The sequence below is a fragment of the Amblyomma americanum genome, chromosome 10 (assembly GCF_052857255.1).
Source record: "Amblyomma americanum isolate KBUSLIRL-KWMA chromosome 10, ASM5285725v1, whole genome shotgun sequence".
Classification (NCBI taxonomy): Eukaryota; Metazoa; Arthropoda; class Arachnida; order Ixodida; family Ixodidae; genus Amblyomma; species Amblyomma americanum.
Genome location: NC_135506.1, coordinates 51,003,844 through 51,014,750, shown reverse-complemented (window position 1 = coordinate 51,014,750; position 10,907 = coordinate 51,003,844). Strand labels below are relative to the sequence as shown.

The window sequence follows — 10,907 nt, the reverse complement described above, 5'->3', positions numbered from 1 at the left end:
CCCGAACTTGAACACACTCAGTAAGAAACAACCCACACAATACACAGACAAATGCCCATGGTGCCAAGAAACACCCACGCTTACCACATAACGTGGGCGTGCCAGGAGATAGATGCGGTACCAATTATACCGAACCAGAGTGCAGAGCAGTGGGAAAGAATGTTCTCCGCGACCGTCAAGACGTCCAACTTCGGCTAATCCGACGGGCTCAGCTGGCAGCAGCATCCAGCGGAGCCCTGGAAAAGGGGCAGACGGCCACTGCTAAGAACATGGAAGACACTATCTGATTCCGCGAATCTCACCAATATTAAAGCTCAATAAAGGTTTTCCTCCTCCTCCTCCCCACACCTCACATTCTCGAAAAATTTAAAAGGTTTAGAGTGGCAAAACTTGGAGCAAAATTTTGGCAGTGACCATTTCCTTATCGTCTCGGTTATCAAAGAGGGCGTTAAGACATGCAGGGCGTGCCAACCGGCCGTGATGGAATGGGATAAATTAGAGAAATAAGGGGAAACGAGCACGGAGGCACTCAAACGCCACATTGGTGAGGCGACAAAGACACGTGGGGGACGATACTCCCGTTATAGCGGATAGCCGACAACTGCACATGTGGGATGTTAAACAACGCATGGAACGCAAGATAAATGAGCAAAAGTGGAACAAGAACCTTACAAGACGGATCGCGAGGCATAACAAAGAAAATGAGAGCTACGCAATTAAATTGTGCGAACAAAACTTGTACACCCGATGGGACGAAATTGATAGAGGCATGAAAATCTCCAAGACGTGGAGCATGCTCAGGCATCTGCTGGACCCGACAAACTTGAAAAATCAATCGGGATCGAATAAGATCGGCAAAAATCAGGCGCGTTCGAAGGAGACGACGCAGAGTTTATGAATAAGGGTTTGGTTTGCTTTAGGGTGTTTAACGTTCCAAAGCGACCCAGGTTATGAGAGACGCCCTAGTGAAGGGCTACGGAAATTTTGACCACCTGGGGTTCTTTAACGTGCACTGACATCGCACAGTACACGGGTCTCGAGAATTACGCCTCCATCTAAATTCGACCGCCACGGCCGGCATTGAACCCGCGTCTTTCGGGCCAGCAGCAGAGCGCCATAACCACTCAGCAAATGCGGCGGCTGTTTATGAATAAGTTAGTAAAGACATATATTGGGGCTACGCAATGCTCCGAGCTACGGTGGGGCGCCCACCGAGGCGCTTGACGCCCCCATCACGGAGGCCGAGGTGGGGGCAGAAATTGTAAGACAACATGAGATCAGCCCCGGACCCTGATGGGATCCCAAATAAAATATAAGGAATCTGAGCGATGAATCTATTAGTCTTCTAACGGAATTCATTGGAAAAGTTAGGGAAACTGGCCCGTTGCCAGATAAATGGAAAATGGCAAACATATTACTAATACCAAAGCCGGGCAAACACCCGCAGTTTGTAAACTTGAGACCAGGATCCGTATTCCGAGCTTTTGTCATAATAAAAAGCGTCATAATCTGCCGCAACGGGCACACCTGATTGGTCGAAACGCCGGAAGCGGATGTGGTTGTTCGGATGCAGCGAAAAGGGTCGAAGAAACCATACGGTGACGTCAAACACGTAGCGTACGCTGCAGATGCTCCACAGCCAGCATGGCGGCGCGCTCTGAAGTGGAGCCTCTCGCTTCGAAGTGAACTCGTCGATTTACGGCGTTTTTCGGCCCGTGAACTGGCTACAAACTGGGTACGGGACTTTTGCTTCGTCTTATCTTTCCTATAAAAAATTGGATGGAGGATAAATTCGGCATGTTTTTTTATTTCGTTGAACGATTCGTTAGATCCTAGGCTTAACGAATCGTCCAACGTTAGATCCTAGGCCACCGGCCGCGGTGGCTCAGTGGTTAGGGCGCTCGACTACCGATCCGGAGTTCCCGGGTTCGAACCCGACCGCGGCGACTGCGTTTTTATGGAGGAAAAACGCTAAGGCGGCCGTGTGCTGTGCGATGTCAGTACACGTTAAAGATCCCCAGGTGGTCGAAATTATTCCGGAGCCCTCAACTACGGCACCTCTTTCTTCCTTTCGTCTTTCACTCCCTCCTCTATCCCTTCCCTTACGGCGCGGTTCAGGTGTCGAACGATATATGAGTCAGATACGGCGCTATTTCCTTCCCACAATACCAATTATTATTATTATTATTAGATCCTAGGCTCAACGAGCACCGGTTTGTAGCAGAAATTGTTCCCTTCATTCAAACTGGATGGCGCCACTATCACCGAGTTAGCTCGTCTGCGTATGTTGAATGATGTAACATAATGCAGAATGACCCGCAAGAAACTTGCGTTTACTGCGCGCAACCGTGCATTTCCTAATCTAGAGCTCTCTATAGCTGTTGAAGCTTCCTGCATCATGATCGTGTATAATGTCTGCCAGCATGAAACCACTCACGTGCACGGATGGTCAGTCGCCAGCGACGCTCTGCTACACCGAAGCGTTTTACATGCCAGAGGGGGCTTTTTGGTGTCCCTTACGGTTTTCGACAGCCGCGGTGGTGTGGCTCTGCATCACTGAGCTCGCGGGTTAGCTTGCAAGTTAGTTTTAAGGCGTCAATGGGCATGCTTGCGCTTCGTACGATGGCGAATTTAGGAAAACTTCGTCTGCGAAGTCTCCCAACGCATGTATCAAGCGAAACATTTATTTGCAGTGTCTGCATTAAAGGAATGAAAAAAAACGTAAATTACCGTCTGCACAACCGCCCAATCACAGCACCAATTTACATTCAGCGATGTTGTATGTGGCAAGTCGTCACGGCGTCTTGGTTCAGCCCGGCACGAAGCGCGCATTGTGCAGCGAGTGAGTGCATGCCACAATTTTTTCTCTCCGTTTCCTTTTCCTCAAGATAAATGTAAAACGCCGTGTTGTGCGCACAAGATAGCTGCCTTTTATTTACCATCGGCGATCAAGGGCTGTAGAGGCCGCCTTTTGTCACTGAAAAGCCATGCGTGGTTGCGTACAATATTTTCTTCTTTAAGTACACCTCCGACCTTTACGGTGCAGAAAAGAGTGGCTGAGCTATATTGTTTGTATTTCCTGAAGTCAACTGGGCAAATAAAGCAGCTTTGACATTACTCCTTTACAGTGGAATCTGATGCGCAACCAAACTTGTGGCTGAATGTTTCTTCTGTCGCATTGGTCGCGTTCTTTTTCTCGGCAATGAGCGAAAGCGCCGCTGGACGTTTCGCTGCGGCAACCGCAACGCAGTGACATCCTGCCGCCGCTCACAGTCGCAACTGAACCGACGTCCGCTTCCGTCCGGTGTTTAGATCATTCAGGTGTGGCCGCTGCGGCAGATTATGACATAAACTTGGAATACGGCCGCAGTTTCCATAACCTCATGCGTGGGGGAGTTGATGGAGCACGTAATGCAGACGAAATTAACATACTTCATGGAGCAAAACGACCTGTGGCCGCGCGAGATGGTCGGTTTGCGAACACATTTGTGCACGCAGGACGTGATGCTCCGACTAGAACATGATATCATAGAATCGCGGTCGACAGACGCCAAAGTAATCTTGGGCTTAGCCCTTAGCAAAGCCTTCGACGATGTCATACACGAGGCTATCCTCGAAGGGCTCGCAGGATTCGGAATCGGGGAGAAAACGTACAACTACATAAAAGACTTCGTATCGAGCAGAAAAGCCTGCATGAGATTTCAAACTTTTGACTGTCCCATGATAGAGTTAGGAAGCAAAGGCACAGCGCAGGGCTCAGTGCTATCGCCTCTCCTGTTCGACTTGGCGATGAGAGGCCTCCCGGGAAAACTCAGCCAAATCGAGGGGATAAATTTCAGTATGTATGCGGTCGACGACATCAAACTTTGGAGCTAGGAGGGGAGAGATGCGAGTGCGGAGGAACGCCTGCAGGCAGCGACCGACATCATTGTCGAATACGCGGCCGTAAGCGGACTCTCGTGGTCGTCGAAAAAATCGAGGTTGTTCGTATACAACCCAAAATACCTCCGCTGCAAAAACAGCGGGGACTTTCATATTCAGGTAGAGGGCAAACCGGTGTCAAAATTAGAACAGGTCAGAATTCTGGGGGTGGTCATCCAATCGCACGTGCATAAAGGAGAGGTCCTGAAGAAATTATAAAGCTACGCGATGCAAACCCTCGGGATCTTGAGGAGGATCGCGACTAAAGGAAGAGTCCTCGAGGAGAGAAACTTACTAAAACTTATCCGAGCATACGTAATACATAGGATCAGTTACGCGACGCCCTCTCTCGACTTCAAGGTCGGAGAGAAAGAGCAACTAGACTCCCTAATCCCGAGACGCGTTAAGAAGGCGCTAAGACTGCCCATGGGCACCTCGACCGAGCGACTGCTCGAACTCGGGGTGCACAACACGTGGGCAGAATTGGCGGAGGCAGCGCGAGTCTCCCTGTTAGCGACGCCAAGTACGACCGAGGCGGGCAGGGTGACACTTGCAAAAGTGGGACTCAAGCCAGAAAGAGGGATCCAAACCCAAGTCGAAATTAGTAGGGAAAGCAGGAAGGCCTTGGCAGTACCCCCCCCCCCCCTTTCCGTAGAAACATATGCACCCAGAATTTAACGTAGAAAGAAGGGCCAAGCGAGCCGAAGTTACAGCGGAGGTTCTAAAACGTGGAAGCGCACACTGAGGAAGTCGCCTATGTCGCATTGGCTGAGGGCCGCCATCAGAGGCCGCAAAATAGAGACAGCGGAGGAAGTTGCGATAGCGCTCGCTTGCGTAGGAACGAAAGCCAAGCTCATAATTAGCGACAGAAAAACTGCCATCCATAATTTTGGAAAGCGGAGGGTATTGCTTGAAGCGGCCAAAATTCTCACCAAGAGAATGCTGAATAAAAAAAATTCAATTAATTTGGACACCCGCGCACGCTGCCGTTCCTGGTAACGAGGCTAGCCCGAGCTCTCTACTTCCGGGTAGCCATCAAGCCCCCCGCACACTGGGCATAGGACGAACGTCTGCAAAATTAGGCGTAAATCATCGACCATTTTAAATTGGGACGTAGACCGGTACCTCCGCCAGATGTTGGCCCAAATAATAGAGAAGCTGTCGCGTGGAGGCGGCTCCAGACTAATTCCTTCATGAACCCTAGCGGGTGTTCCTCGGGCTGCCAGAGCTTAGGGACAATGATCAGTGCAAATACGTTGTGGCGAGAGCGACCCTCGACCACATAATTGGGGCGTGCCCACAATCCCCAGGGGTGGGACAAATATAGTAAGTAGAGAAACCTGCGAGACGCTGCTGCGAAGCGCGGACCCTACCATCCAGCGACGCACCATCCACCTAGCGGAAGAGGCAGCAATAAGTCGAGGGCTGCCTGCCAGCCCCTAATCCGGGGCACACGACTCCCCGTCTTTCCAGGCCTGCCTTCCGGGGGAGGGGAGGGAGGCACCTTTTTTTCTGATGGGGATAAAAGTGGTTTAAATAAATCAATCACCGCGACAATTGAAAATTGTTTTTCGGGGAAAGGAAATTGCTCAATATCTGTCTCAACTCTCGGCGGACATCTGAAGCGCGCAGTAAGGGCAGGGAGGAAGGTGGGAGTGAAAGAAAAGGGAATTTAAGAGGTGCCGTAGTGGAGGGCTCCGGAATAATTTCGAACCTGGGGACCTTTAACGTGCACTGACTTCGCACAGTACACGGGCACCTTTTTTGCGTTTTGCCTCCATCGAAATGCGGTCGCCGTGGTCGGGCTCGAACCCGGGCACTCCGGATCAGTAGCTGAGTGCCTTATAACCACTGATCCACCGCGCGGGGGCCGCGACAATGAGAGTTTAAAATATTTGCATGGTATTGTTCACTCATCTCGCTTTTTTCTTTGCCTGAGTGTTTGAAATTTTGAAACCCTTCATTTTACCACCCACTGAATGTATCACCTGTTCACACGCGCACAGACGTGTTCAGATTTAATTTTTTTTTCGATGTGTTATCGAATAATAGAATTTTTTACCCGGTGATGTAGGCTCGCTGGAATCAAACTTATTTTTCAATATTGTTGCAAATGTGTTATTAGTCTGCTGAGTTGTTGTTCTGTACTTTAATGCTGCTCACTGTTGAATATGTTGTTCCCCCTCTCTTTCTTTTTTCTTTTCTCCCACTGCTGCAACAGCCACACCGGGGCTGCAGAATATGTAAATAAATAAATGAATTCTCTCAGTCAATTTTCTACGGCGGGGAGTTGAGCGGCCTGCCACAAAGCAGGCTTTGTGACAGGCTGCTCGACAAACAAGAAAACAAACAAACAAGGGCCAGTATCTTACTGCTTGATAATAAGGAGGAGTGGGAAAGAACTTTTATTATCCAAAGGAAACGGCACTCTCACCCCCCCCCCCCCCCCCCCCGCCTTGGCACTAGGCCGGGGAGGCAGGAGGCACCGCTTCAGATGCTGGTCGGCAGGTCTTGGGTCCCTGCGGCCTCTTCAGCCAGTTGGACGAGGTGAAGCTCAGTGTCCAAACTACACATCAGGGTCTGCCAGGATTCTTTAGAATCGATATTTAGCGCCCTCCAAGGAGAATTTGAGCATTTCAAGAATAAATTTGGCTTACGAACTGTGTAACGCTAACGGGTAATATAAAATGAAATCTTATTTTCAGTTGCAATTACTCCCTGCGGACTATACATCGGGTGCGGTGTATAGTCTATAAAATACGCTATTTAAAGTACGAAAGTGACCTGCCGTACGCTATTAAGACAGATACTCAGAGATAAGACTACACAGAATGTTTACTACATTGGAATCGGAGCGAAAGCAATGATCTGTGCTACGCATAAGACAACGGTGAGCAGGCAGTAACCGCGGGACGGAGCAGATGGAACTTGGTGAATGCAACGCTCTCCAGTGCACAGTGCGAGAGAGTGGTGCCGTTTAACACAAGGCGTGTTGGCGGCGGCGACAGCCTAGTGATTCGACTTCCGGCCACCGAGCGTGACGGACGTGTCTCGATGGGCTCCTGAGGAGCGGTTTCAGCGACCCAGCCGGGCCGCGGTATCAGGTGTACAGACAAGCCGAACGAGGATTATCAGTTGGTTCTGCCACATCTGCCCACAGGTTCGTCAGTTTTAAATTGTTTTTTCGCATGGCCACACTCAAGCGCGGCCTTTCCGTGTTGAACATTTCCGAGACGTTCTATCGCGTTTGTCACTGCTGCCGGAAGTAGTTGCCCTCGGTGCTTATCAAATGAATCACGTGTGGGCGGTGACATTCAAGGACGAAGAAGGAAAAAAGAAGATTATGCAGGCCGAGGCATTCGACGTCAAGGAGCACCACTGTGTGGTCATAGATCCAGGCAACCAGGGCGTCCGGCTGAAGCTGTATTGGCTGCTACACGGTGTGCGCGACGACGACGTGCGGACGGCGTTGGCGCCCTTCGGAAAAGTGACCGATATGGCTAAAGACAAGTGGAAGGTGAGCGGCTGCGTCGATAAAGCGTCGACGATGCGTTCCGTAACGCTCGAGTTAAACGCAGGCCTTACTATTGAGGACCTTCCGCACCAGCTACGTGTCGCCGAGGATGTTGCCCTTGTTTACGTCCCTGGTAGAGCTCCGCTCTGCCTTCGGTGCCGAGGCACTGGGCATATACAGTCTAGCGCGATTTGAAGGTTATCGCGCGAGCGTCGACCAGCCTATCCGTCCAGGCACCTAGCGGCCGATTTTGGAACAGGAAAAATCATGATTTCGCACTCTTCTCTTCCTCGTTCGCTGTTCCATGCAACAAGCTTCACTCCGCGACAAATCATCACCATTTCTCTCTATTCTAAGCTTTCCATTGGTTGCGAAAAGCGTGGACCTGGTTACCTCGTATCTTCGCGGGCGATAACAAAATTGGTGGGAAAGATCTGGTAAACCCAGTGCCCGGCACTTCTTGGTTTGAACGACTTTGAAGTTGGAACAATAAGAAAACGCAACATCGCCTCGTCATATTGTCTTTGTCCACCAATAACATTCCGCGGAACATTTTTTTCATGAGGGTACATAACTGCTGCAATGATCGATGCGATCTCAGACCTTGTCGCGAGGAAAATGCCACGACGACTTACGTTAGAGGAGCGCCACGAAATTGTTTCATTGGGAAAGTTCATGTCCCAGCGAGAGATATCCCGGAAGTTGAACCGTCCTCAGAAGACAGTCAACCGCATTCTTCGAGTGTTTCACCGGGAAAACCGCTTGGAAGATGCCCCGCATCAAAGAAGGCCCAGAAGAACAACTGCGGAGGAAGACGCGCTGATAATAGCTGCCGCCGTCCACGATCCATTCACGACAGCCAAGAAAATCAAAGAAGAACTTGGCCTTCGCTTAAGCCTTTCGTCTATCCGAAAGAGACTTAACGCTGCGGGTCTTAAAAGTCGCGTGGCTGCGAGAAAGCCGCTTTTGACCAGCGAACATCGCAGGAAGCGTTTGGAATTTGCACATCGGCACGAAGTATGGAGCGCTGAGGACTGGCAACAGGTCATATTTAGTGACGAATCGACATTCTCTACCTGCTGGAACCAGCGACTTCGTGTTTGGAGAGTCGATCGATGGCTGCCGGTGAGATTTAATTTTCTTGCATATCATTTCACAAGAACAGCGGTTTTGGGCCCACTCTTTAGTTTCATCAGAGAAGTCATCATCAACACCCATATTACGCCCACAGAAGGGTGAAGGCCTCTCCCGTGTTCGTCCAGTTAACTCTGTCCTGTGCCAGCTGCGGCCACCGTATCCCCGCAAACTTCTGAACCTCATCCTTCAGGGACGTGAAGTTTATTGGAGCAAACGTAGATTGAGTAGCCGCACAAGCATCGCCAAGCGCGGTTATTTATTCTCGGCTCGCTTCAATCAACTTCTTTTGCGAGTCCCGTTTGCTCCCTGAACGACTCCGTTTCTCTTTTCTATTAAAGTTAGCTGTGATTTTCTTTTGCAGAGCTCACTGCATCGTCTTTGATTTAAGTTGCAGCGCAGTAATAGTGTGGTAACCACGTAGGAGAAAGACAGGCGTTACCATGGGAGGAGGCCAACAGGTCTATACAGGAGGAGTATGTGACTAGAGTTAGTTATGATGGAGGGGGGGGGGGGGGGCAGGAGCGCGGAGAGTATACGGCCAGAGCAGAGGAATATTGCACGCTTCGTGTGTGGCGGCTGCTGTGAAATCCACCGCCCGAGGAGAGGATTTAAGACCGGCATACCGTAGCGGAGTTTCAGTCGAAGTGCGAGTAAGTGTGGAAAACTAAAATCGGTGGTTTCTAGCTAGAAAATATGCACGTCGCTCTGAAATTATTTGCCTCAGTGTATCACAAGCTGAAAATACCTTAGCAGCTAGCGCTCAGTCTCTCATTATATTGTGGTAACTGCCCTGTGCGTAATTCTGGTTATTAAGTTCGATGCATCAATTTTATTGCGGCTATGAAGGTGAAAACGTCCGCGATGTCAGAGCAAGCGGGCGTGTCTCGGTCAAGATCTGGGGTGCACTAACCTACGTCGGTCTGGGTCCCCTCTTCCGCATCCCAGGGAAGCTCACGGCCGAAGTCTACAACGAGATCATCGACACTGTTCTCCTTCCTTTCGCCGTGAACGGACCTTTCCCTGATCGATGTTTTTATTTCCAACACGACGGCTGCCCTGTTCACACTGCATCATCAGTGCAAGAAAATCTCACCAAGTCTGGAATTGCGCAGCTCCTCTGGCCACCAAAAAGCGCCGACCTGAACATAATCGGAAATGTTTGGGGTTTAATGAAGGCACGGCTGGCTCGCTCCAACTTGGCGAACATTGACGCAGACACTCTGTGGGCAGCCGTTGAGAGGGAGTGGAATGTCCTCCGACAGGACCCAGAACTTGAAGAATCTCTGTTCGCTTCCATCCCGAAAAGGGTAAAAGACGTGAAAGAAAGAATGGGCGCCGCGTTGAAGTATTAGGACCGAGGTCAAAGCGCTAAGCCTGTGATAACGCATAAGATGCATTAGTCTCTTTTGGAAGCCAATAAAGAACGATTTAAATGTATTTGAATCTAATCAACATTAATGGGTAACCATCGATGACACAGCCATTTTCAGTGGTAGTTCATTGCTTAGCCCTCTGCCTACACGATGCCACTGATATCGAAAGTGAATTGATTCTGTACACAACCATCACTGAAATTCGCAGCACCATTTAGAGACCATAGTTGCCCGAACACATATCGGAACGGTTAGCGTTTATCGACATTCAAACGCCTTAGTGACTCTATCGTTCCTCGTCTGCCTCTTATTTGCGACCCGCAGCTCCGGCTTGGCTGCCGCACACATTCTAATTTCGACCGCGTTGTCTGATCTCGGCCTCAGGGACCAGTTTGCACATGTGAATCCTTTCATCGGTGATGATTTCGCTCTGCTTCGCACGTGTGTAACTACAAAGCTTTGAAGTAAACAGTATAATTAAGACTATTTTTCCTATTTATGCGCAAAATCTATCCATATTTAGCGCAGTTATGCAAATTTTTATGCTGCGTCCTTTCATCCTCCGGTCGTTCATTGCGTCAGTGATAATAAGATGGATCGGGCTGTAGTCAGAAACGCAAGAAAATCGTGATGCGCTCGGGAGTTCTCGACGACCGCACATAAAAAATATTCATTTTTAAAATGTTTAGGGCATACCTGGCTACAATACTTCGTCATAGTGCAATTGGCGACGCGAAAGCTATGAAAAATTATAGAGATACCGGGCATTTTTGCCCAAACTGGCGCTTTTACTTGCCGCGTGCTTCCACGTTTAGCTTGTTTGGAGCCTTCGAAAAGAAAATAAAAAGTGATAGCCCAGGAGGGAGTGACAGCTGCTGAAGGAACAGCAAAAGGGAAGCTGGCCTGATACCTCCCTCGCCTCGGCAGAGAATTCTGGGCCATGGCGCTGTTCATGTCCTCGG

The 10,907-nt window shown here is 49.8% G+C and overlaps 1 protein-coding gene across 1 annotated transcript; it reads left to right on the top strand.

Moving 5' to 3' along the window:
• Window positions 1-7,210: 7,210 nt before the first annotated feature.
• Window positions 7,211-7,630, top strand: LOC144108284 (uncharacterized). The gene has a single exon (XM_077641552.1). The coding sequence runs from the start codon at window positions 7,211-7,213 to the stop codon at window positions 7,628-7,630; it is 420 nt and encodes a 139-aa protein (XP_077497678.1).
• The last annotated feature ends 3,277 nt before the right edge of the window (window positions 7,631-10,907 follow it).

Bases quoted from the DNA above. Each gene is read 5' to 3' on its own strand.
- LOC144108284 (XM_077641552.1), top strand. From the start codon at position 7,211: ATGAATCACGTGTGGGCGGTGACATTCAAGGACGAAGAAGGAAAAAAG.